This window comes from Esox lucius, chromosome 20, assembly GCF_011004845.1.
Source record: "Esox lucius isolate fEsoLuc1 chromosome 20, fEsoLuc1.pri, whole genome shotgun sequence".
In the NCBI taxonomy this organism is placed as follows: Eukaryota; Metazoa; Chordata; class Actinopteri; order Esociformes; family Esocidae; genus Esox; species Esox lucius.
The window spans coordinates 32,195,288-32,223,195 of NC_047588.1; the positions used below are offsets into that span (position 1 = coordinate 32,195,288).

The window sequence follows — 27,908 nt, forward strand, 5'->3', positions numbered from 1 at the left end:
GACTCCATGAGGGTGGCATGAGGGCCCGATGTCCTCGAGTGGGACCTGGGCTCACAGCCCAGCAACGTGCAGCTTGATTGGCATTCACCAGAGAACACCAGAACTGGCAGGTCTGTCTTTGACGCCCCGTTCTCTTCACAGACGAGAGCAGGTTCACACTGAGCACATGTGACAGACGTGAAAGAGTCTGGAGACGCCATGGTGGACGCATCAGGCATGACCAGTTTGGCGGAGGGTCAGTGATGGTCTGGGGAGGCATGTCCTTGGAAGGTTGCACAGACCTCCATGTGTTAGCCAACGGTACCCTGACTGCTGTTAGGTACCTGGATGAAATCCTCAGACCCATCCTCAGAGCTTATGCTGGTGCAGTGGGCCCTGAGGTCATCCTCATGTGGCCAGAGTGTGTAGGCAGTTCCTGGATGACGAAGACATTGATGCCATTGACTGGCCCTCACCTTCCCCAGACCTGAATTCAACTGAGAACCTCTGGGACGTCGTGTATGGGTGCATCCGACGCCTCCAAGTAGCACCACAGACTGTCCAGGAGCTCACAAATGCCCTGATCCAGGTCTGGGAGGAGATCCCCCAGGACACCTCTGCCGTCCCATCAGGAGCATGCCCAGACATTGTATGTTTATATAAAGCTCTGGAAAAAATTAAGAGATCACTGCACCTTTTTCTTTCCTTTCCAAAAAAGTGAGGAACAGAAGCGTTCAATTTGCAGGGGTCTCTTAATTTTAACCCTTCTTTTTCTCACTCAAAACCTTTTTTGGAAAGGAAAGAAAAGGGTCTCTTAATTTTTTCCAGAGCTGTATACATACACATATACACATATACATATTGTTCATCGAGATCCGATGTGTGATTTAAATGTTCCCCTTAATTTATTTTAGCAGTGTATAAATGAGGCAAAAACAGAGTACGGTTCACGTGTGTAAAGGACATGCACAATCTTTATTGGCAGATACAGTGATAATGACAACAGTCAACGCTGAGCATACGGTATATGTGTTCACTATAAAATATAGACTTTTAATAATGTGGTAGAAGAAAGTCATTCAAATTGGTACATTGTGTTTCTTTTATACACAACTACAGAGTAAAAATTCAGAAAGGTCAATTACTACAAGCCAGACTTTCTGGTGGACAAACAGGACATAAAACACATGTAAACATACAACACATGAAAGGAAACCATATCCCTCATGGAAAATAGTGCAATACCTTTGACCTGATCCTTATACTGCTCTAGTCAAAAGTAGTACACTACATACGGAATAGGGTGCAATTTGGGACAGTTGAAAAAGTGGGCGGACTACCTGGGCAGCATCTCCTCCAGGTCAGCCACTACGTAGGCTACAACAGCCCACAGGGCCGAGCACAGGTTCATCTCTACGGGGTTCTGGACGGACATGGTGTCTCCGTTCGTGTGGTGGAACCAGAAGTACTTGCTGTCGGCAACGTGCAGGCTGGCTCCTGCGGAACATAGAGAACACGCTTATTTATGTGGGTCCTTGAAAGTAGCACGTGACGGACCGAGGAACCAGCATCCATGCACTCTGACACAATGACATTCTAATCACGTCACATCTTCTCACCATGTTCAATGTTTACAAAACTCAACCGCAGCTGATTGCAAAACCCTTCTGTTATGTTTCCCCCCGTTTCTTGCTTCATGTGAGCGTAGCAGGAGCCAGGGCTACCAGCACTGTATTACCGTCTGGTCGTAGTTAGCGCTTAAGCTTGGCAAATCCGGGGCACCTGTACAGTTTCCAGATGGAAACAGTACAATCGAGCAGACTGTTCCCGCCCTAGCGTTCTCAAAGTGCTTCGGGAAAAAAATTTCACTTCCATCTACAGAGCTCTACAGGCGTAACAAACTGGCTAGAAATCACTTCAATTTCATAAATGATCACAGAATGTCTTTGTTTGACATTAATTGTAAAATGAGTTGCGGGATGGCAGTGGAAATGTTGCGCAAATATTGAGAACAATCGTCATATCGAAGTTAGCTTGGAGTCATGCTAATAAATGTTGTGGGTCTTTTCACAATGTCATGGGAAAGCATGCATTTTCTGATGATACAGATTCAATAAAAATTGAGGAGCTTTCCTATAAATATCTACTGTAGAATCCTTTTCTGGTGACATGGCGATTTTTCCTATCCTATCTATAATTCATCATATTTTATGCAGGCTAGCCCACAAGGTTTGAAACTGTGATCCTCCAGGGTAAAAACATAAGACAGCCTAAATAAACATTAGGGGCCCCAGAGTGGAGCAGTGGTTTAAAACACTGTCTCTATGTGCAGCCACATCATGCTGGTCAGAGATCAAATCCTGATTGCTGTATTCATTCAGTAGTTGTGAGTCCTGCTCCATACATGCCTCCAATATCAGTTTCATGTCATCGGACATCTTACAATTTAATAATACATTTCAATAAGGCCTCTAAAACAGATTACCATTACTTTAAATCGAAATTCAATATTTATTTTACATTCTGTTTGGGGCGAGTTCTCTTATATTAGGTCAAGAACAAATAAAATGAATGTCTATTGATCTCACAATGAAGTCCTATAAAGTGCTTACATTTGACTGGGTAATGTATGGACTCTCAAATATTTACTACTGGATCTTACACTTAAAATATGACAGAAATTATAATAGCTCATTGGAATGGAGATAGCGTCCTATTGTAGTTTGGGAGATTTGGTGAGGCAAATCTCTAAGAGAGAACTGTGAGAGAACTGATAACCTTCCTCACTGTGAGGGCAAAATACTCTTGACTACTCTTCCAGGCAGGTACATCACAGTTTTTGATCTGAACTTCTTAATTATTACCCCCTAATAGGTTCTAGGGGTGCCTATAGCCATGACACGTTATTGGGGAAAAATACATATTTCTTAATAAATCATTATACACTTACCCAAAGGATTATTAGGAACACCATACTAATACTGTTTGACCCCCTTTCGCCTTCAGAATTGCCTTAATTCTATGTGGCATTGATTCAACAAGGTGCTGAAAGCATTCTTTAGAAATGTTGGCCCATATTGATAGGATAGCATCTTGCAGTTGATGGAGATTTGTGGGATGCACATCCAGGGCACGAAGCTCCCGTTCCACCACATCCCAAAGATGCTCTATTGGGTTGAGATCTGGTGACTGTGGGGGCCATTTCAGTACAGTGAACTCATTGTCATGTTCAAGAAACCAATTTGAAATGATTCGAGCTTTGTGACATGGTGCATTATCCTGCTGGAAGTAGCCATCAGAGGATGGGTACATGGTGGTCATAAAGGGATGGACATGGTCAGAAACAATGCTCAGGTAGGCCGTGGCATTTAAACAATGCCCAATTGGCACTAAGGGGCTTAAAGTGTGCCAAGAAAACATCACCCACACCATTACACCACCACCAGCAGCCTGCACAGTGGTAACAAGGCATGATGGATCCAGACTCATCAAACCAGGCAACATTCTTCCAGTCTTCAACTGTCCAATTTTGGTGAGCTTGTGCAAATTGTAGCCTCTTTTTCCTTTTTGTAGTGGAGATGAGTGGTACCCGGTGGGGTCTTCTGCTGTTGTAGCCCATCCACCTCAAGGTTGTGTGTGTTGTGGCATCACAAATGCTTTGCTGCATACCTCGGTTGTAATGAGTGGTTATTTCAGTCAAAGTTGCTCTTCTATCAGCTTCAATCAGTCGGCCCATTCTCCTCTGACCTCTAACATCAACAAGGCAATTTCGCCCACAGGACTGCCACATACTGGATGTTTTTCCCTTTTCACACCATTCTTTGTAAACCCTAGAAATGGTTGTGCGTGAAAATCCCAGTAACTGAGCAGATTGTGAAATACTCAGACCGGCCCGTCTTGGCACCAACAACCATGCCACGCTCAAAATTGCTTAAATCACCTTTCTTTCCCATTCTGACATTCAGTTTGGAGTTCAGGAGATTGTCTTGATCAGGACCACACCCCTAAATGCATTGAAGCAACTGCCATGTGATTGGTTGATTAGATAATTGCATTGAACAGGTGTTCCTAATAATCCTTTAGGTGAGTGTATTTCTCCTTCATTAATAGTATGACATCTTTTATATTTTGAGTTGAAGATCAAGCTGAAAAACAACAATGACATTTTGCTCATCATCACTGAGCCAGCCAATGGCTCTGGAGGGAACTGTATGTAATGATACAGGCCAGGACTTCAGATGGACATGTACAGGGTAAAATACATTTGTAAAATCTTTAAGGACACTTCCATGGGACCACCATAAGAGGGTCATTGACATTAACATTTTTGAAAAGTTTAAAAACCCCTGCCTCCCTCCAATGTATGTGTAAGCAGTAGGCCACCACACACAAGCCAGGTCTGGAGTGGGCACATTCCCTATTTAACACAATAGCCTTTGTTACAAAAACATCTGTAGAGTTCAAAATGCAATGGAAACAGATCTACCATTCAGTCTACATTCAGCACATGATTATTTCGGCCAAAAAAACAATATTATACCCAAATAAGAGAGAAGACGCAACACCTCACATTTCAACTCTGGAAAATGAAGGAATGTCTGTAGTGAAGAGATGGAGCTACATTTCATATAGTGTGATTCCCAAATGGTACCTCTACATAGTACACTACTTTTAAGGAAAATCCTGAGGGAATCGTGTGACGTTGGGGAGGCAAACACAGCTCCGGCCAATACTAAAATGAGACAGAGGTGTTTGGACAGCTGGTCCGGTGATTCATTTGTTTAACATTATGGCTCTTTGAAATCTCAGACAGAATCCTGCCCTTCTATAGGATACACCTTTCATCCATTCAGAATGGTTGCTTTTCCACTAAAATAAAATGAAGTAATTCCTGAAACATTTCCTGTACACTAGAAGGCTGTGAAAAGGTCTTCATTCTTGTGCACTAACACGGTGTCTGGGCTGGGATAACTGACTGTGAAGTCTCAAACCCACCTATTACTTGGACTGATGGTGGGTAAAGTGAACTCATAAATATCAGACCACCTTACAGGTCTGGGTCTATAAATGTGTTTCTGGGTAGGAGTGCTGATCTAGTATAGTTAATCTCTGTGGGTCATAATAATTAACATGAGGCTAAATAGACAGGGCCGGTCATAGGTCAACACAACCAACACAACCAACCAAGTTCGTTTATCAAATGCACCGAATAACACAGCGTAATCCTCCACAATGAAATGATTGTGACATGGCACACCACATCCACGTAGTAAGAATTAAGAAAAATATATAATGCAAAATGTAGCTTGGGAAATCCAGCGACAATATACATACAGCAACACTTCTAAATATCCTCACCCTCTACTGGTTTCTAATCAGCTTCATTGTTCGCTGACGTGCTTCACCTCAGCTTTTATGGATTTGAAAACGTCTCTCTAACATTGTGTTGGATGAAACCGAAGTACATTAAGTGGGTCAGAGTTACACATACATACACACTCTTCCTCTTAGTTCCATTACATAGTCTACAGCTGCTTTCAAAAATTACAGTCTTTTTTTGTTTTTACATAAAATACTGCAGTTCTGTTTAATTCGTCCTTGTCCCCATGTATCCTGTTTTTAGAGCAGGACACAGCATATTTCACTTCTATATGGCCTTTGAGAAACCCACTTCCACAAAAATTACAACAGAGATTATGTGGAACTGAATGTCCAAATTAGTTCAGAATCAATGCGCTACTTCCTATTTAAGTCACAAGCACTTCTGCCCTGAATGACATAGACATAGGGGGTGTAAACATAGGGGGTGTAAACATCAAGCGGACCGGACCTCAGTGTGGCCATTTTATGGTGGCAAAGGTCACTTGCACAGATGGAACAAGGTTCACGTGTAATACTGTTGGGAAGGATACTCCACACAGACAGAAAAACGGGTCGGGACTTTTGCGACTACATTGGAACAAATAATAAATTGCTATAGTCCTTGACATATGAATGAATATGATTTGAAGTCCAGACACATAACTCCTGGTTCCTCAGTCAGCCAACAAAAGGTAGTCTACACATCAGACTCCTGGTTCCTCAGTCAGCCAACAAAAGGTAGTCTACAGACCTGGCACCCCAGCATCCATCCACATCTCAATATCTGTTCCCTCTGCATGTTCCTCCAGATTGGTGGTGTTAATGGGCTTCAGCAGCTTCATAACCTCAGCCATGATAGCCCTGGCCTGGGTACTGCCAGTGAACTGAAGACCCAGGGGGGTGAATGTTCCCATGTCAGACTCCATCACAAGGTTGAAGTTGGAGATGTTCACCTGGAGGAGAGGAGATGGGGAGAAATGGAGGACACAGCTGAAATATAGAAATAATTATAATGAAAACAACAACTTAGTACAAAGCTTTCATTATACAACAATAAAGTGCTAAACATGCTTTAAAAGTCAAACAGTCTGAACAGACGTGAGAGTGTCAGGTGCACATGTGTGGTCCAGAGGAGGAAAAGGCGCGATTGTCTATTGTTTGGAGCCTGGGTCCTGAGGTCATGAAGGGACTTGGGTCCTGGGGTCATGAAGGGACCTGGGTCCTGGGGTCATGAAGGGACCTGGGTCCTGGGGTCATGAAGGGGCCTGGGTCCTGGGGTCATGAAGGGGCCTGGGTCCTGGGGTCATGAAGGGGCCTGGGTCCTGGGGTCATGAAGGGGCCTGGGTCCTGGGGTCATGAAGTGACCTGGGTCCTGGGGTCATGAAGGGACCTGGGTCCTGGGGTCATGAAGGGGCCTGGGTCCTGGGGTCATGAAGGGGCCTGGGTCCTGGGGTCACTGGTAGATTTAAGTTCAAGTTCGGGTTGGAAGATATAATGTTCTCTCAGATAGCAGGGATTTTAGCCTTGAACAAGTGTTGCATTGCTGAGTAGTTGCTCAATGTGAGTCCCGTGGATGAACAGCAAAGGATCCACTCATCAGATGGAATTAAAACATTATTTCAGGCAGCAGGTCAGCTCATGACTCACAAATATAATACATTTTTTATCTATGAGGGGTGTGTGCTATTTGTTTACTAGTGATAAAAAATAAATATATAACTCACTGTCTGTCAGTGATTGTAATGATACAGGGTTGAAAAAAACAGAACTCGAAATCAAATTACCGGAGGAAAGCGAAGTTATGAAAATGATAGCTTATGTCTGGAGGCATAAATAAAACTGACGTTGTTTTCTGGGTAACTGGTCGGCTCGCAGGAAATAAATCCATGTAGGTGGGTGGGGTTGCAGAGAAACAATTTGGGTGCAGCTCCGAAAACATGACCCTTGCTGGGCTCTAACAGGGAGTACTGTCTCCTAGAAGACAGACTTTCCAAGGAACTGTAGTGGGGTGGACCAAATGTAGGAGTCGTTAACTGCATTATCAAGGCACTGCATGGTCCGTTAACCTAGCTCATGTACATTCAGGTCTGGGGCAGGGACTTCTCCAGTGATAATGAGCTGGAAAGTTTACTTCCACAGTTGTGTGTGAGGACGGTAGGAATGGATCCAAATGTTACAAACATTTACAGATAGAACCCAATCACATCTCGATGCTTATCTGGGGAAAAATTGGTTAGACTTGACATTCACTGCAAAGCAAAATCTTCTGCAAGTGGGAGTGCATATAAAAAAGAGCAAAATCGGAAGTTGACTACATGACATTTAATGCTGTTTCCACTTTAATAGGGATGTAGAACCCTTTGTGTCATAAATGTCAACGTTCAGCTAGATTAGTGTGTGGGTATATAGTCAGTAGTTTATATACCAAGTGGTATACTGAAGCTCTCCTGAGAAATCAGTGGACATCCTAGCCATCGTAGTTGGATAGTTTAGGGGAGGGAGACTGGGGGCTGCTGGCCAAAGTCAGTATGTGAACTCTCTTTGCCCCTCAAACCATTGTGATTACATTCTAGATTCAGGATAACATACACACTAACCACAAGGCTCTCCGAATGTTGATATTTACTGTGTGGTCCCTGCTCCATTCTGACTTAAACAATCTCTTCAGAACTCCCCGACAGATCTCTTACAGTAGATCTGACAAGCTAAAATTGCTGTGAATCACTCAGAATTAAACCAGTTCCCACCACATGTTGACTTGCAAAGAAATACTGGTCTTGGTCAAAAGCCAGCAGATACTGACAGTATTATGCTATTACACACAATGTGAATGGGCACTGCATCAACAGTTCAAATGCAAGGACAAAACCACAGCAAATGTTGCATCATAGTCATGTAATATTGTTTTAGGGATCTCTATGGCAATCTCTACCAGGGTACTGCGTGCGCGTTTGTGAAAGGGTGTATGTTTAACAATCTATGGAGATCACAGGATGTACTTTCAATAGTGTCCAGAGAATGTACAAGTAGTTTGGCAATAAAAAAAACCAACAAGATGGACCATGAAAGAAATGTACCTTGTGAAGCTGGAAGTACTGCTGTGCTCCTACCCCTCCCTGCTCCTCAGCGGACCAAAACACCGTCCGTAGGGTTCTTCTGGGGCGCAGACCTGAGGAGCACAATTATAACTTAAATATGTGTCAAAACCGTTTCAGCACAGCAATGGAAAAAAAGAGCATTACAATAAATGGTTTTTCTTTTTCCTCACAAAACAAACAACCAGCCCTTTAGCTATTTGAATATTCCTTACATTCAGCAGAAAATTATTTTTCAGCAGACTCTGATCAATATCTCCAACATTCATTGGAGTGACAAACCCCGTTCACAGAAAGGACATCCTTCGGATATGTGTCTCAATATACACTGCTCATAATAATAAAAATAAAAGGGAACACTTAAATCACATATCGGGTCTCGATAAACGAAATAAATTACAGATCAAAATCTTTACTGAACATTGTTTAATACATTGAGAACAAAATTACGTAACAACGGTCAACAGAAACCAAAATCACTAACTGATTGAGGGCTGGATTCAAAATCAATCAATCAAATGTATTTATAAAGCCCTTTTTACATAAGCAGTTGTCACAAAGTGCTTTTACAAAACACCCAGCCTTAAACCCCAAGGAGCAAACAACATTAGTGTTGAATTTCAGTGGCTAGGAAAAACTCCCTAAGAAGGCCGACATTTAGGAAGAAACCTAGAGAGGACCCAGGCTCAGAGGGGTGACCAGTCCTCTTCTGGCTGTGCCGGGTGAACATATTAAGAGTACACATTGTAATAATTAATAAATGCATGTGGGCTGAGTCCAGAGTCTATTTAAACCAGGTCGGAAGCATGAGCAGATGGAGACAGGGACAACATGGAGGAGGGGGGAGGTGTCAGCTCAGTGGCAGCTGAAATCGGCTTGATCTGCAAAACCATCAGAAGGACTTTGGACAGGGACAGCAACAGGTCTTTCAAGCCAGATACTCCTCAGGTATGGGCCAGGACCTCATGTCCTCCTAAATTTAAAACGGCAGGAGACAGGGAAAATTTTGAAAATGCATTAGATCTACATGAATTTATAGAGCAGAAGGAGAACTGACCCTACTCCCACAGCACAATAATATAGCAGCATAAGATCTTGGGGCTGAGACAGAGGAGTCCAGTGACACTGTGGCCCTATCTGGTGGAGGCCCCGGACAGGGCCCAACAGGCAGGAAATCAATCCACCCACATTGCCAAGCATCAACCAAAGGGACACCCACCAACTGCAACCACCCTGAATGAGGGCCGAGTATTGCCAGCAGAGTACAGCCCAATTGCACAAGTGCCCAACAGAGAGACAACAAGCCAGTGACTCCGCCCCCGAATGGCATTGGAGGGAGGGCATCCCAGTGGGGATGAGAGCCCACCTGGTAAGACAGCAAGGGTGGACAGTATCAAGTCTTTCTGGTCACCTTCACGCCTCTGGGCCAGACTACACTTAATCCTAGACCATACTGAAGAGATGAGTCTTTAGTAGACACTGGAAAGTTTGCACTGAGTTTGCATTTCTAACCTTAATTGGCAAATCATTCCACAGTAGTGGAGCTCTATGAGAGAAGGCCCTGCCATCGGCTATTTGTTTAGAAATTCTAGGTACATGATTTTTAAGTAATTAATTTGCATTTTATTGCATGACATAAGTATTTGATACATCAGAAAAGCAGAACTTAATATTTGGTACAGAAACCTTTACAATTACAAAGATCATACATTTCCTGTTGTTGTTCAGGTTTGCACACACTGCAGCAGGGATTTTGGCCCACTCCTCCATACAGACCTTCTCCAAATCCTTCAGGTATCGAGGCTGTCGCTGGGCAATACAGACTTTCAGCTCCCTCCGAAGATTTTCTATTGGGTTCAGGTCTGGAGACTGGCTAGGCCACTCCAGGACCTTGAGATGCTTCTTACGGAGCCACTGCTTTGTTGCCCTGGCTGTGTGTTTCAGGTCGTTGTCATGCTGGAAGACCCAGCCATGACCCATCTTCAATGCTCTTACTGAGGGAAGGAGTTTGTTGGCCAAGATCTCGCGATACAAGGCCCCATCCATCCTCCCCTCAATACAGTGCAGTCGTCCTGTCCCCTTTGCAGAAAAGCATCCCCAAAGAATGATGTTTCCACCTCCATGCTTCACAGTTGGGATGGTGTTCTTGGGGTTGTACTCATACTTCTTCTTCCTCTAAACACGGCGAGTGGAGTTTAGACCAAAAAGCTCTATTTTTGTTTCATCAGACCACATGACCTTCTCCCATTCCTCTTCTGGATCATCCAGATGGTCATTGGCAAACTTTAGACGGGCCTGGACATGCGCTGGCTTGAGCAGGGGGACCTTGCGTGTGCTGCAGGATTTTAATCCATGACGGCATAGTGTGTTACTAATGGTTTTCTTTGAGACTGTGGTACCAGCTCTCTTCAGGTCATTGACCAGGTCTTGCTGGGTAGTTCTGGGCAGATCCCTTACCTTCCTCACGATCATTGATGCCCCACTAAGTGAGATCTTGCATGGAGCCCCAGACCGAGGGAGATTGACCGTCATCTTGAACTTCTTCCATTTTCTAATAATTGCAACAGATGTTGCCTTCTCTCCAAGCTGCTTGCCTATTGTCAAGTAGCCCATCCCAGCCTTGTGCAGGTCTACAATTTTATCCCTGATGTCCTTACACAGCTCTCTGGTCTTGGCCATTGTGGAGAGGTTGGAGTCTGATTGAGTGTGTGGACAGGTGTCTTTTATACAGGTAACGAGTTCAAACAGGTCCAGTTAATATAGGTAATGAGTGGAGAACAGGGCTTCTTAAAGAAAAACGATCAGGTCTGTGAGAGCCGGAATTCTTACTGGTTGGTAGGTGATCAAATACTTATGTCATGCAATAAAATGCTAATTAATTATTTAGAAATCATACAATGGGATTTTCTGGATTTTTGTTTTAGATTCCGTATCTCACAGTTGAAGTGTAAATATGATAAAGATTGCAGACCTCTACATGCTTTTTAAGTAGGAAAACCTGCAAAATCGGCAGTGTATCAAATACTTGTTCTCCCCACTGTTGGAGCAAGTCCATGTATTGAATTATAGGTTAACAATAAAACCTTAAAATCAGCACTAACCCTAACAGGCAGCCAGTGTAAAGAGGCTAATACTGGAGTAATGTGTTCACATTTTTTGTTCTAGTTAGGATTCTAGCAGCCGTGAGCAGCACTAATTGCAGTTAATTTATTGATTTATCAGGGTAACCGAAAAGAAGAGCATTGCAGTAATCTAATCTAGAAGCAACAAAAGCATGGATTATTACCAAACCGGTCATGCTGCATGTTCACCACGGTATCTCCAGACTCTTTCACATCTGTCACATGTGCTCAGTTTGAACCTGCTCTCATCTGTGAAGAGAACGGGCCCCAATGGCAGACCTGCTAATTCTGGTGTTCTCTGGTGAATGCCAATCGAGCTACACAGTGCTGGGCTGTGAGCCCAGGTCCCACTCAAGGACATCGGGCCCTCATGCCACCCTCATGGAGTCTGTTTCTAACAGTTTGGTCAGAATTATGCACACCAGTAGCCCACTGGAGGTCATTTTGTTGGACTCTGGCAGTGCTTCTCCTCCTCGCACAAAGGAGGAGATACCGGTCCTGCTGTTGGGTTCATGCCTTTCTATGGCCATGTCCAACTATCCTCGTGTCCAGCTCGTCTCCTGGTATCATCTCCATGCTATTGAGACTGTACTGCGAGACACAGCAAACCTTCTTGCGACGGCACGTATGGATGTGTCATCCTGGAGGAGCTGGCTGACCTGTGCAACCTGAATGGGCAGCAGGTACCACCACATGCTACCAGTAGTGACAAGGACACTAGCAAAATGCTAAACTACAGAATAATCATTCAGGAAGGATAAGGAGAGAGCCACAACCTGTAAAACCAATCCCTTTTGGGGGTTGTCTTGTTGTTGCCTCGCCAGTGCGCCTGTGGTCACTTTCATATGCACCAAAACAGGTGACATTGATTCACAATCTCTTATGCTTCCTAACTGGACTGATTGATATCCCTGAAGTATAACTGACTTGATGTTATACTGTGATGATTATGTGTAAATAATTATGTGTATTATTTCTAACAGGGTAGTTTCAGCTACATTGAGCTAGCTGACAATCCAAGGATACAAACTGCAGGAGACAAATGACAGCAGTCCAGTCCCTTCCTTGGTGATCTTGAATGAATACTCTTAAGGCTATACATGCCTCTGACATTACCAGGGCTGAGTCACAAACAGCACCCTGTTCCCATTATAGTTTACTTAGGGGCCCTGGACAATAGAACTGCACTACACAGGGAATAGGGAGGCATTAGAGACGCAGCCCAACTAAGCCCAAGGGACCAATTTTGATTGCCGCTGAGCCATGACTAAAACAATTCCTTGATGATAAGTCCTCTTCTTTAATAATGGGAAAAACTGGGCAGTCAGTCAGGAGCTGTATGCCCCCATCCGTCCCACAGCCGGTGTTTTCCCTAAATAGCAGCCAAAAAAGCTGCTAAACCAAGCTGACCACTGTCTGTGTTCAACCCTTTACTTTTCAAGGCCTCATTGGCAATGCAAATTAGCCAGCATTGCCTGGGGAAGGATCATCAGGAGCGATTTCCTGGACTCCCTCAGGCATGGTCTTTGGGCTACTTACCATAATCTCAATAAAGCCGCACGTAACAAAACGCTATTCGGGTCAACCAAACGTAAATCTAAATGTTAGGTCTACGGTTGGCATTTACTGAGGTGCTCAAGTGAAGAATTCAGTCATATTTCAGTGCGATCATGTGAGCGTCGCAGAGGGAACCATTTAAAAGGGGGAGACAAATTCATAGGAGCCCATCTGTATGTGCCAATAGCTAAACAGCAGATAACTGGGGCTACTAGAACTACTAAAAGTGATACTTGATCAAGTGAGCAATGACCAGAACAAACAGGCATCAGCCAATGCAAATCGTTATTCTACTGTAATAACTTTGAGGCAGTTCTTGATGTTTTTTCAGAAGTCTGACAGGTTTGGATCATTTACCCAGGTCTTTAAGCAGAGACAGGGCCTCCCAGGAGATGAGCGCTCCACCCCCATCATCCATAGCCCCCTGGCCCACATCCCAGCTGTCCAGATGCCCACTGAGAAGCACCACCTAAGAGGGGAAGACAAACAGCAGACCAAAGGTCAGAATTAACGTTACATTACAATCTTGAAAGATACTGTGATACTGTATGTTAGAGGATTGGTTTCAAAGCAAAAATTGTGAAGTGGAAACATCAGCTTTTCTCCCCTGGCTGTTTTGGACCACAATACAGTACATACTGGAGGAGACAGCTACAGAGGGGTCAGGCAGGTTCATCAGAATGAAAAGATCTCAGAGAATGATGTCAAAGACATGTCAAAGACAACTGAGCAGCCAGTAACAAGCTACATTCATTGGTCCTGTTCTTATTGGCAACAGGTTTACTTTCAAAGCAAGAATGGTGATCCAAGTCATCTGGGTTAAAGAAAACAATATTTTACCCACGGCTGTCTCAAACTACACTAGTACTGCTGCTATATAGGAATCAAAATTCAATATCCTATGCAAAGTCCCAAATGGTACCCTATTTCTACAGTATTCATAGTGCACTAATTTCAACTGGAGCTTTGTAGGATATATATGAATGACAAGGATTACAAAGGTGTACACAACAAGAATATAAAGAAACACAAAAAAAAGTGTGATGTAACTTTAATGGTTATTATAAGAAAGTGGTTCTAGAACAAACTTTCCCAGATGTTGTCTGTCAGCAAGAATGAAGCACCATGGGGAGGGGTGGGTCAGGAGCTGGAAATATACCACATGACCACACCATTGCTAAGTGGGTGCCATGTGGTAGAAATATCCCCTTGAACCAGTCTTCAACCCGTCCCTGATCCAAGATACAACACTGAAGTATGCAGTCATAAGCATTAAGAATATAGATACAGCAACTGCAGCAAAAGAAACATAACAACCATACAGCATTGTAAGGGCACAAAATATATTAGGGGGAGAGAATAACAACTGAAAGAAACTGGCCTGAATATGTGAGTACCAAAACCCTGAAATTATGAGGAATCCATATGATCTTCAACGTTAATAACCTACTTCACTTAACAATTATGGTTTTCCCATCAACCTGCCAAAAACTAGAGCGTGAAATCAAATGCTTAGGCCTATTATTTTTTCCATGAAACATTTAATTTGGACTTTTCTTTTTGCCATACAAAAATGGTCTTGGTTACCATGCCAATGTGTATGCCATCGGAAAACACTCTGTGGAAGCTGATGTATTAGAGCCTTCACACCCCAAGGTTGAACCTTTTTAGGCTAAATCAAAAAAGGAAGCACTTTCTTCTTTGAAAATACAGATTTTATGCTCTGTGACAAATCGAAAAAAGAAGATACCCTCACATCCTAAACTGTGCCAACTGAACTGTTTACATTTATCCATATCAGTCAGATAAATCATCCAGTCATATCCCCTCGTCATCACCAATTTTGGGCTAGGCCTATTACAAACCAGGGTTAGCAGATGGAGCAGAATTGAGTGAAAGCCATGGAAACATATAAACGGAATTTCTACCATTAATACATTTAGAAAAGCAAGGGCCAGGAAGGAGGAGAAAGGAGAGAGGTTTTATTAAACGGCACGAAAGAAATAATTTCTGTGAAACATTTCTTCAAATGTCCAGGGATTAGCCTTAGTTTTGTACATCTAAGAAAAGAGCCACGTGGCATGTTGCTTCTTTTGTTACTGTATTATTTAGGGGGCCGTGGCAGCGGAGCCGACGTTCTCTGAATCGTTAGTGTACCATCCTGACAGATTTATAGCCTCCTGGAGCGTCGGTAACTGTGCAAAGTGTTTCTGTCCCAGACTTCTGTCAGGCTTGTCATTCTAGAATGCATTTATAGCCGATCAGAAACAGATATTCAACAATGTTGTGGTATAATTTCAATTATAAACCAGGTGGTTCAAACTCTGAATGATGTTGGGCTGAAAGCAGTGATGTATTAGACCTTATATAACAAGTATAAAACCTTTCACAGCTCTAATTGTATTCACCGATTTATACAAGTAATAAGATTCCTTGGGATTTTGTGGCATTTGGCCAATATAGCACAGTTAAGGGCTGTTGCATAGTGCCTAAAACTGCCCTTAGCCATGGTATATCAGAATCAGAAAGAGTTTTATTGCCAAGTAAGTTTCACAACAAATAAGCAATTTGTTCTGATCCGTTGCTGCAGCAATTAACACAAAAGGAAAAAGGGAAGTAAAAACCAATAAGAATAGTGGACTGAGCATAAAAATAGTTGACTGCGCATTAATAAATTACTAGAAATAACTAAAAAGTATATGTAAGCTGCAAGATCTTGTCCAATTGAAGGTTGTTTATGTATGTGGGGAGGGGTAATAGATTTGTCCAGTTGAGGGTTGTGTGTGTATGTTGGGAGCAGGCTATAGTCAATTTGGTTCCTGGGGCATGTTCATGAGGCCTACTGCTGTAGGAAAGAAACTGTTCTTGTGGCGCAAGGTTTTGGTCCTGACAGACCTCAGCCTTCTGCCAGAGGGAAGAGCACTGAATAGTCCATCTCCAGGGTGAGTGAGAAAGGCCCCAATTGTTGCCGCTCGCCTCTGCGTCCTTGAGGTGTGTAGGTCGTGTAGAGATGGCAGATTGCAGTCAATCACCCTCTCTGCAGAGCGGATGATGCGTTGCAGCCTGCCCTTGTCCTTGGCAGTGGCTGCAGCGTACCAGACGGTGATGGAGGTGGTCAGGATGAACTCTATGATGGTAGTGTAGAAATGGACCATCATAGATGTTGGCAGGTTGAACTTTTTCAGCTGCTGCAGGAAGTACATCCTCTGCAGAGGTGATGTTCAGCTCCCACTTGAGGTCCTGGGCGATGGTGGTGACCAGAAAGTGAAAGGACTCCACAGAGTTGACTGGGAAGCCACCCACGACGATGGGAGGGAGGGCAGCTGGGCTTCTCTTGAAGTCCACTATCATCTCCACAATCTTTAGGGCATTGAGCTCCAAGTTGACTGCACCAGGACACCAGATGGTCAATCTCCAACTTATAGCCGGACTCGTCCACATCAGAAATAAGTCTGATGGGGGTGGTGTCATCCACAAACCCCAGGACCTTGGCAGAGTGGTGACTGGAGGTGCAGCTATTGGTGTGAAGAGTAGGGGGGGACAGGACGCAGCCTTGGGGGAAGCCGGTGCTGATGGTCAGGGGGTTGGACAGGTGCTTCCCCAGCCTCACGTGCCGCTTCCTGCATGTGGACTCGGGCACTCCCAGTTGAAATAGCTTGTCCTGGAGCACAGTGGGAATTATGATGTTGTATCCGGAACCGAAGTCCACAAACAGGTTCCTGGCATAGGTTCCAGGGGAGTCCAGATGCTGGGGGATGAAGTGAAGAGCCATGTTGACCGGATCACCCACAGCCCTGCAGTGGGTCTAGTAGAGGCTTGTGACGGTCTTGGGGAGAGACAGTACAAGGGGCTGAAATGACTTCATAACCACAGAGGTCAGGGTGACGGGTCTACAGTCATTAAGTCCTGTGATCCTTGGCTTCTTGAGGACTGGGATGATGATGGAGGACTTGAAACATGCCGGGATGCAGCATGTTTCCAATGAGATGTTGAAGATGTCAATAAACACAGCAAAAAGCTGATCTGCACAGTGCTTAAGGGTGGATGTGGAGACACCGTCAGGCCCTGCTGCTTTCTGGGGGACCGGTCTCTTGAATAGTCTATCCCCTTCCTTCACTGCCTTACCAAAGCTGTATTTAGGCTCTCTGTCCCTGCTCTCTGTCAGGAGAACAGTACTGTAGTATGACTGTCACATCGTTGATATAAATTATTTCAGGTCAGGAGAACAGTCCTGTAGTATGAATGTCACATCCTTGATATAAATTATTCCAGGTTCAGGATAACAGTCCTGTAGTATGAATGTCACATCCTTGATATAAATTATTCCAGGTTCAGGATAACAGTCCTGTAGTATGACTGTCACATCATTGATATAAATGATTCCAGGTCAGGATAACAGTCCTGTAGTATGACTGTCACAATGTTGCCCCAGCCGTTGTCAATCTAGAAACATATTCCTCCTCCCTTCATTTTGCCCGAGAGTTCTGTGTCACCGTCTGCACGGAAGATTGAACAAGAAACCAGGCAAGCCTAGTTCAGCCGGCTTGTAATAAAAAAAGAGATGATCGTTGTTGCGCCTCCCTGGAAGTGAACCTGGTTCTCCCCATAGATACAGCAACTGCAGCAAAAGAAACATAACAACCATACAGCATTGTAAGGGCACAAAATATATTAGGGGGAGAGAATAACAACTGAAAGAAACTGGCCTGAATATGTGAGTACCAAAACCCTGAAATTATGAGGAATCCATGTCACACAGTAACATCACACAGTTTGAATATTTAGCTAGACACCATTAAGCATTGTGTTAAATTGAGTAACGTTTCTTGTTAAGTTCACCCTCACCACAAATAGCATATTACTTTTGCCACTGGCTGTTTTAAAAGCTAATTAGCCAGTAATACAGTGGATATTAAAGTCTACACACCCCTGTTAAAATGGCAGGTTCTTGTGATGTAAAAGAATGAGACAAAGATCAATCATGTCAGAACTTTTTGTACTTATAATGTGAACAATTCAATTGAAAAACAAACTGAGATCTTCTAGGGGGACATTTTTTTTTATTAAAACCTTACAATAACCTGGTTGCATAAGTTTGCCCACCCTTAAATGTATACTTAGTTGAAGCACCATTTGATTTTATTACAGCAATCAGTCTTCTTAGGTAGGAGTCTATTAGCATGGCACTTTTTTCACACGCCTATGACTGAGCACTTAAACATAACCGCACTGTTTAGCTTTAAAGCTTTTATAGCTTCATATGTTTTTGTCCCGTTTTTATTCTATTTCTATTTATTATTCTGTTTTATTATTATGATGTTGTTTTGATGTTTTCATTTGAGTATTTGTTAGCTATTGTATTTTTATATTTTTTATTTTTCTTTGTAAAGCACATTGAATTGCTTCTATGTATGAATTGTGCTATATAAATAAACTTGCTTTCTTGCAATATAGGTGGCGATAACAGACTTTTTCGTCAAGTGAAAAGACAAGAGAATAGTATTCTTTTTCCCAGCGTAGTTTTTGTCTATCCTGAACAAATCCTAATACATAATTCAAAAATCCAGCAGAAATAGTCAGGATATAACAGTAAACTGTTTTATTTTATGCTTCTTATAACGTAGTCTAGCTACTGAAGGTTGTAGCCAGCAACGTTTTTGTCTATCCTGAACAAATCCTCTTTTGCCACTGGCCATTTTAACAGCTAACTAGCCATTTGTGAATTACATTGATACGGTATCTATCAATATAGGTGATGATAACTTTTGTCAAGTGAAAAGATGAGAGAATCATGTAGACAGCTAAGTATTTCTCTATCCTTGACAAATCCTAATATCCACCAGAAATATTATATTTTAGGCTTCCTATAACGTAACTACAGAAGGTTATAGCCAGCAACGTTTTTGTCTGTCCTGAACAGATCCTGTCCTGAACATAATGAGTATAGACTGTGACAGAAGTCGAACGCAGGACCTGTTGCGCCATAGTCCGCGTCACAAACCTCTACACTATTTAACAAGCGGTAGTCAGTCAGTCAGTAAGAGACATTCGTTCTTCTAGACCGGCTCTGCTTACTCGGTTCGGGGGAAAAGAATGGCAATTTCAGCGCTGAATCAGGTATTGTGTTTCCGTGAAACACAAGGCACAGAATCCACTGGAGTTGTTTCCCTGATGTTCATGGGCTCTTCTCTTTAGAAAACAATCCAAGAATTGTCGATTTTCAGGCACAACCATTTCTAGGGTTTACAAAGAATGGTGTGAAAAGGGAAAAACATCCAGCATGCTTTGTTGAGGCTAGAGGTCAGAGGAGAATGGGCCGACTGATTCAAGCTGATAGAAGAGCAACTTTGACTGAAATAACCACTCGTTACAACACAGGTATGCAGCAAAGCATTTGTGAAGCCACAACACGCACAACCTTGAGGCTGATGGGCTACAACAGCAGAAGACCCCACCAGGTACCACTCATCTCCACTACAAATAGGAAAAAGAGGCTACAATAAGCTCACCAAAATTGGACAGTTGAAGACTGGAAGAATGTTGCCTGGTCTGATGAGTCTCGATTTCTGTTGAGACATTCAGATGGTAGAGTCAGAATTTGGCGTAAACAGAATGAGAACATGGATCCATCATGCCTTGTTACCACTGTGCAGGCTGGTGGTGGTGGTGTAATGGTGTACGGGATGTTTTCTTGGCACACTTTAGGCCCCTTAGTGCCAATTGGGCATCGTTTAAATGCCACGGCCTACCTGAGCATTGTTTCTGACCATGTCCATCCCTTTATGACCACCATGTACCCATCCTCTGATGGCTACTTCCAGCAGGATAATGCACCATGTCACAAAGCTCGAATCATTTCAAATTGGTTTCTTGAACATGACAATGAGTTCACTGGACTGAAATGGCCCCCACAGTCACCAGATCTCAACCCAATAGAGCGCCTTTGGGATGTGGTGGAACGGGAGCTTCGTGCCCTGCATGTGCATCCCACAAATCTCCATCAACTGCAAGACGCTATCCTATCAATATGGGCCAACATTTCTAAAGAATGCTTTCAGCACCTTGTTGAATCAATGCCACGTAGAATTAAGGCAGTTCTGAAGGCGAAAGGGGGTCAAACACAGTATTAGTATGGTGTTCCTAATAATCCTTTAGGTGAGTGTAGTATTGCCCAAAAACATTCACGCCAAAAACAGTACCGAATTCAAATTCAAATGAACCGATATTAATGGATAATTCATATTAAATAACAATAGTATTCACTAGCTCGAGGATTAAAATGTTTACGCCAATGTCTTTTGTTAATCTTCTTTTCAACATAATCTGATTTACGTTGTTTATATACATTCTATATCTGATAAAGCTTCAAAGGATGAGAGTTCTTTTGGGGGGGATAATCTGAAGTACCGCAAAAGAAAACTCTGTAATCTGATTAAATAAGATTATCAAAAATCCCCCCAAACAATGTCCAGTAGTATACATTCATTTTGCAATCATAGAAAGGAATGTACTAAATATAAATAATAAATAAAGAAAATTCAACATGAATCCTTTACAGACTACAATATTTCATGAAAAAAAAAAAATACCTAATTTCATTGGCTGGTGGACTACCCTGATAACAAGCCTTTTAAAGTGGAGGCAAACTTTACCTCAACTCTCTGTAAACAAACATTCATGTACACAGGCATAACACACAAATCGCTCTTCAACTGCAGCTTTACAGGATGTTTTTGGCAAAACAAGCCCACCAGCAGCCAAGCTCGTTGCAGTGAAAATAGAGGTGTCGTCTGAGGTTATCAATGTAAACAATGGGATTCACACACCTTGTTGATGCAGAGCATGAAGAAAGGCAAAAGTGATCAAGTATTATAAATATAATGTGTCACTGAATCATGGGAGGACATACTAAGCCCCACATGTATTGAACAGTCAAAACTAACAATTTTCAATTTGCTTATTTACTCCAGCATTTGGGGTTTTAGATCAAATGTTTCACGTGAGAAAGTCACTATGTATATGGTATTTTAACCTATGCCTGTGTCATACATATCTGTCTCATACAGTCAATCTCATACAGTTTTCATACATGTTTATGCTAAGCTTGTGATTCTACACGTTTTGGGATGCAGTTGGTACTGCGCACAATAGTAACTGACTGGCGAATCATATACTGGTGTTATTTTTGTAGTCACTTTTATTGCCACTACAAATACAGTGGGGAGAACAAGTATTTGATACACTGCTGATTTTGCAGGTTTTCCTACTTACAAAGCATGTAGATAGGCATCCCTGTTTCTTGAATACGTTCCTTTAACAAACAAGGGGAGGGTTTGCAAAACTTTCCTCTGGCCCCTCCAGACAAAACACATTGGCGCTTTCATCTAAAACTGGCACACCTAATTTAATTAGGAAAGGCATGAGATTTGCAGTTCACTCATTTGGTTAGATATGCTAGGTTAGGGTTAAAATGTGAAAAATTTTAATATCTGGGGGGAAGGTACCCTGCGGTAAGGGTATTCATATCACCTGGATTACTGTTGCTTCTCCTTTCTAATAACACATACCTGCCATCGCAGATTTAAACCAGACCAGATTTGAGTGGAAGAATAAAAAAAAAATAAGAGTGACTACACACTATCCATAAAGTGCTATAATTTCCCAGCTATAAAAAGGGGAAGGAAAATAACCTCAAATAAAAAGAGAAATTCTGTCATATGAAACTTTTGTTTCATACGCCACCATGAATATAACAATATAAAACGAAAAGCCGATTTTCCGGGCTCCTCTCTAACACAGTACTCTTGCTGCTCTGATGAGATTAAACCACAGGATCGTGATAAATAACGGGGAACATGGGTGCCTGGGAAATACATTATGAGCTCACACTATTACTTCACTAACAGTTCAATACCTAGCACCTCGAATGAGGCAGGGCTAATCAATACTGTAATGCACAATAGCCCTATACGATGGAAAGGGTTCAGATATACGGAGTAGGCCTGGCTCTCATTTAACCCAACAAAATGGCCTAATCGTTGGAGTTGAGCCATAGATTTTTTTTGCATTTGTTAGTTGGTGTACACCGATGAGTTAGGCGACAAGTCATCCCAAACCTTCAGATCTTCCACTCCTACAATAACCACAGGCAATTCCGGAGTTAAACATGTGTGAGCCATCTAGTACCATAAGGGCACGAGGGCCAATGGCGCTGTCGAGCGACAAACACTCCGCTCTGGGCAAAAGGGAGAACAGGTGTCGCTCGTCAAGGGAAGAGTTGAAGGGGAGCAGGCAACCTGTCACGGGACGAAGAGTGGGACGGCGTATGCGGGCCGGTGCGGACCGGGCGACGCGCAAGAAACTGTACTGTTTTGTTTGATTTAGCATATAAGGATCGCTTGCTTTGCTCAGAGGTGAGCTAGATGTTCATCTCTGTTGGGAAACGGGCACAACAGAGATAAATCGAATAAAGCAAGTCCTTTCAGTTTCTTTTTGCATACCACAGATGTTTCCTGTCCTGCAAAGCGTGAGACCCTGAAGATAAAGGCTCACACATGGAACACAAAGGGACTTTACTAAAAGACAACACATCGAGGTTTAACTTTTCTTTTCCAATCAGATAGTAAAACTTTTTTTTTTTTTTGGGTTGATCAAAATGATTACCCCGCGTTCTGTCTCGATGACACCACTGCACAGTGGTACGTGATGACTGCCGCCACTGTTCTTTTTCTGCAGTGTGTACCCTCCCTGAGAAGACACTATAGTCCAAATTCCATTATATAAGGTACTATAAGAATTTGGAAGCAATCTAAGGTCCACTTGATGTCACTACCAATAGCCGGGAACCCCATGTTTCGCCCCAAGATTGTTTAGATGAGAAATAAAAACTTTTCCAGACAGACAGACACACTCACATGGGATAAACAACGACGATCATACTGTTCATACAAAAGGCCGAGACTACTAAGCTGACAGACTGCGAACAGATTTCCACAATTCAACACAGACAAGATTGCATGCTCTCTCCAAATATTGAAATGACCACTGCCAACATACCCTGTAGTGGTCACATCTGGGCAGAGCGGGCCTGCCATATCAGTGTTACCCAACACCCCATCGCTGGTTCTCCTGGAGCTCAGATACCTGATCATCCTCACGTGTGTTCCTGCTCCTATTGGAGCGGTTTCCTCCCCCGTGTTGGTTGTCGGTCATGTATTTGGATTCAGTTTCCCCCTGTAATGTCTGCTCTGCGTTTCCCATTTGTGATCTTGTCGTTATTTCACTAAAATCCTGAAATCTGTCCTGCTTCCATCAACAACATCACAGTGTGTTAGATAGGGTAATAATAATATATTTCATTTGCATAATACTTTTCAATAATCTCAAACCTCCAAGTCCAACAACAATTCACCAAATGTAAATGATATACAGTGGGGAGAACAAGTATTTGATACAATGCCAGTTTTGCAGGTTTTCCTACCAGTCAGTTACAAAGTCTGTACATTTTTATCATAGGTACCCTTCAAATGTGAGAGACAGAAAGACAAAAATCCAGAAAATCACATTGTATTCACATTAAGTAATTAATTTGCATTTTATTGCATGACATAAGTATTTGATACATCAGAAAAGCAGAACTTAATATTTGGTACAGAAACCTTTGTTTGCAATTACAGAGATCAATATGTTTCCTGTAGTTCTTGACCAGGTTTGCACACACTGCAGCAGGAATTTTGGCCCACTCCTCCATACAGACCTTCTCCAGATCCTTCAGGTTTCGGGGCTGTCGCTGGTCAATACAGACTTTCAGCTCCCTCCAAAGATTTTCTATTGGGTTCAGGTCTGGAGACTGGCTATGCCACTCCAGGACCTTGAGTGGTTACGGAACCACTCCTTAGTTGCCCTGGCTGTGTGTTTCGGGTCGTTGTCATGCTGGAAGACCCAGCCACGACCCATCTTCAATGCTCTTACGGAGGGAAGGAGTTTGTTGGCCAAGATCTTGCGATACATGGCCCCATCCATCCTCCCCTCAATACGATGCAGTCATCCTGTCCCCTTTGAAGAAAAGCATCCCCAAAGAATGATGTTTCCACCTCCATGCTTCACGGTTGGGATGGTGTTCTTGGGGTTGTACTCATCCTTCTTCTTCCTCTAAACACAGCGAGTGGAGTTTAGACCAAAAAGTTCAATTTTTGTCTCATCAGACCACATGACCTTCTCCCATTCCTCCTCTGGATCATCCAGATGGTCACTGCCAAACTCCAGATGGGCCTGGACATGCGTTGGCTTGAGCAGGGGGACATTGCGTGTGCTGCAGGATTTTAATCCATGACGGCATAGTGAGTTACTAATGTTTTTCTTTGAGACTGTGTTCCCAGCTCTCTTCAGGTCATTGACCAGGTCCTGCCGGATAGTTCTGGGCAGATCCCTCACCTTCCTCATGATCATTGACTCCCCCACGAGGTGAGATCTTGCATGGAGCCCCAGACCAAGGGAGATTGACCGTCATCTTGAACTTCTTCCATTTTCTAATAATTGCACCAACAGTTGTTGCATTCTCACCAAACTGCTTGCCTATTGTCCTGTAGCCCATCCCAGCCTCGTGCAGGTCTACAATTTTATCCCTGATGTCCTTACACAGCTCTCTGGTCTTGGCCATTGTGGAGAGGTTGGAGTCTGATTGAGTGTGTGGACAGGTGTCTTTTATACAGGTAACGAGTTCAAACAGGTGCAGTTAATACAGGTAATGAGTGGAGAACAGGAGGGCTTCTCAAAGAAAAACGATCAGGTCTGTGAGAGCCGGAATTCTTACTGGTTGGTAGGTGATCAAATACTTATGTCATGCAATAAAATGCAAATTAATTATTTAAAAATCATACAGTGTGATTTTCTGGATTTTTGAAGTGGACCTATGATGAAGACTGCAGACCTCTACATGCTTTATAAGTAGGAAAACCGGCAAAATCGGCAGTGTATCAAATACCTGTTCTCCCCACTGTGTATCTGCAGAGATTGAGTGTAATGTACTTCGGAGGATGTTGAAGCAGTATGGACTGTATGTAGGTTATGCTTGACCTCCACCCTGAACTAGCTGTAGCCTGTTATTTATATTTCATTAGGCGACAGCCCAACTCAGCATGGTCTATCACAGAGGATGGAGAGTCACAAATTGCTTGTTAACAGCAGTGTTTGTACTGTACTATTCAACTCCCACACAGTGTAAAGTACTTCGAAACTCAAGAAAATATCAGTATCATGTATTAGTTCTTCTGCGGCCCTGATATACACTACCACTGGGAAGTCACCCACTAAGTCCACGTATTCATTCGAGGCAGTTCATTCAAGCCCAGACTATATGTGAAATTTCACAAGAAATTGCGTCAAAAACAATCAGTGTCTGGCGGTTGTCATCTGTAACTAAAAATAAAGCTTGGACCTCGAGACTGAAAATGAATCATACCAGCCAATGAATGGCTGGAAATGAGGTCAACAATGCAACTCATTTCATTTCCTGTGAATATTCCATCTTACGGCTCCAAGTAACGGGTCTTCAGCTTCAACTTCCTCATTGTGTGTAAGATTATATTGGTTTTCGTCTCCAGTATTGAGTTGACATAATAAATTCCCTCTAAGCTGTGTGTGTGCACAGACCTCCACCATGAAAATTGCACACAGAAGAAATATCATCCAGACCAGACAAGATTCAACTGTTCAAGGTTCAGATTATCAGTAAGATACATTATATGACCTAAGGTACATGGACACTCCTACTAACTAACTCATACAGGTGTGATGGTCGGTATTACACATACCTTTGGCCATATAGCGTATATAAAATAGTTTTTTTTCTGATGTTACTGAACCGACATAATGATGTTACTGAACCTTTACAAAGCAAAAAACCTAATCAACTGTTCAACTTTTCTATCTATATTTTCAGGTCTATTTTTTTTTTTTTGCTTTAGTAGACAGGAAAGTGGAAAAAATGTAGAGGACAGTTTTAGCTGAAAGGGGGTAGGAGTTAGGTGTTACACAGAGGGTGTAGGAGGTAATGGGTAGGAGTCATGCTGCAGCAGTACATTTGCACCAGGTGTTACCACCAATCCTCACAACTTTTCCCCACAAGACCAGAAATTAGCTGAGCGCCAAAAGAACTCAGGGAAGATCGGTAGTATTCAATATGTCACCTAATGGCAGCATAGCAGGCTTATGTTCAAGATGCGAGTATACTTCATCAGTGTCAGAGTTAAGAAGACACTAAATAAAAAATATATACACAGTAAGAACCTGCAATAATGCAATGATCCACAGTGGTTTTCTGAAGGTAGGTACGTCTGGCTAGGATAATCCATGGCCACTATTAGGCTTCCATCCTACTTCAAATCACAGGACTGACCGGTCAAAAAGTCCAGCACACGTGACTATTATACAAAAGGATATAAAAGGTCTACACACCCTAGTGAAAATGCCAGGTTTTTGTCAAGTGAAAAACAAACTGAAATCTTCCAGGGGGTTAAATGAAAAATAAAATCCTTACAATAACCTGGTTGCATAAGTGTGCACACCCTCTTATAACTGGAGATGCGGCTGTGTTCAGAATTAACCAATCACATTCAAACTCATGTTCAATAGAAGTCATTACACACCTGCCATCATCTAAAGTGACTCTAATTTATCACAAATAAAGTTCAGCTGTTCTAGTAGGATTTTTTTAGTTGCATCTCAGAGCAAAAGTCATGGTCCTCAGAGAGCTTCCAAAGCACCAGAGGGATCTCATTGTTGAAAGACATCAGTCAGGAGAAGGGTACATAATAATTTCCAACGCATTAGATATACCATGGAACACAGTGAAGACAGTCATCATCAAGTGGGGAAAATATGGCACAACAGAGACATTACCAAGAATTGGACATCCCTCCAAAATACAAGAAGAAAAACTGGTCAGGGAGGCTTCCAAAAGGCCTACAGCAACATTAAAGGAACTGCAGGAATTTCTGGCAAGTACTGCCTGTGTGCTACATGTGACAACAATCTCCTGTATTCTTCATATGAATGGGCTATGGGGTAGGGTGGCAAGACGGAAGCCTTTTCTTACAAAGAAAAACATCCCAGCCCAGGTGAAGTTTGCAAAAACAAACATCAAGTCCCCCAAAAGCACACAGGGAAATGTGTTATGGTCTGATGAAACCAAGGTTGAACTTTTTGGCCATAATTCCAAAAGGTATGTTTGGCGCAAAAACAACCGCACATCATCCAAAGAACACCATACTCACAGTGAAGCATGGTGGTGGCAGCATCATGCTTTTGGGCTGTTTTTCTTCAGCTGGAACCAGGGCCTTAGTCAGGGTGAAGGGAATTATGAACAGTTCCAAATACCAGGCAATTTTGGCACAGAATACTTTTTATATCCACTGTAAACAAGGAATTTATCCGGCCAATTCATCCATGCCACAGAGATACACGCAGCAATTGCTTCTATTACTTTTTATCACAGAAATAGTGGGTTGATAGATTTGTCTGCTGTGTCATTGTCTATTGAGACTGGTGGCCGAAAGGCTCCTCTTGACCTGGGAAGGGAAATAATCAGGCAGAATCCCATCTGCTATTCTATTCACTCTACTGCTGGCCAGGTCCTATGCCTCCTGGTTGAAGGGAATGCACAAAAAAAAAAGAACATGGTGTCGTTTGGGAAGCAACCTCAGAGTCAAGGTTATGTTTGCTTGTAAAGTAAGTTCCCCTAAGTTACACAAAACACATTCCATGGACCTGACTAGGCAGACGAGGGTCGACACAG

At 42.8% G+C, this 27,908-nt stretch overlaps 1 protein-coding gene across 2 annotated transcripts in view; it reads right to left on the reverse strand.

Annotated features, from left to right (window-relative positions):
- Positions 1-920: 920 nt before the first annotated feature.
- The window catches only part of LOC105018893 (carboxypeptidase Q), a 42,046-nt gene continuing 15,058 nt past the window's right edge, over positions 921-27,908 (reverse strand). For both annotated transcript variants that reach the window (XM_010884688.3, XM_013139213.3), the window contains 4 exons: positions 13,472-13,583; positions 8,418-8,509; positions 6,092-6,293; positions 921-1,476 (listed from right to left, as the gene is read on the reverse strand). In XM_010884688.3, the coding sequence (XP_010882990.2) occupies positions 1,316-1,476; positions 6,092-6,293; positions 8,418-8,509; positions 13,472-13,583 (567 nt within the window). In that variant the 3' untranslated portion in view covers positions 921-1,315. The remainder of the gene's footprint in view (positions 1,477-6,091; positions 6,294-8,417; positions 8,510-13,471; positions 13,584-27,908) is intronic.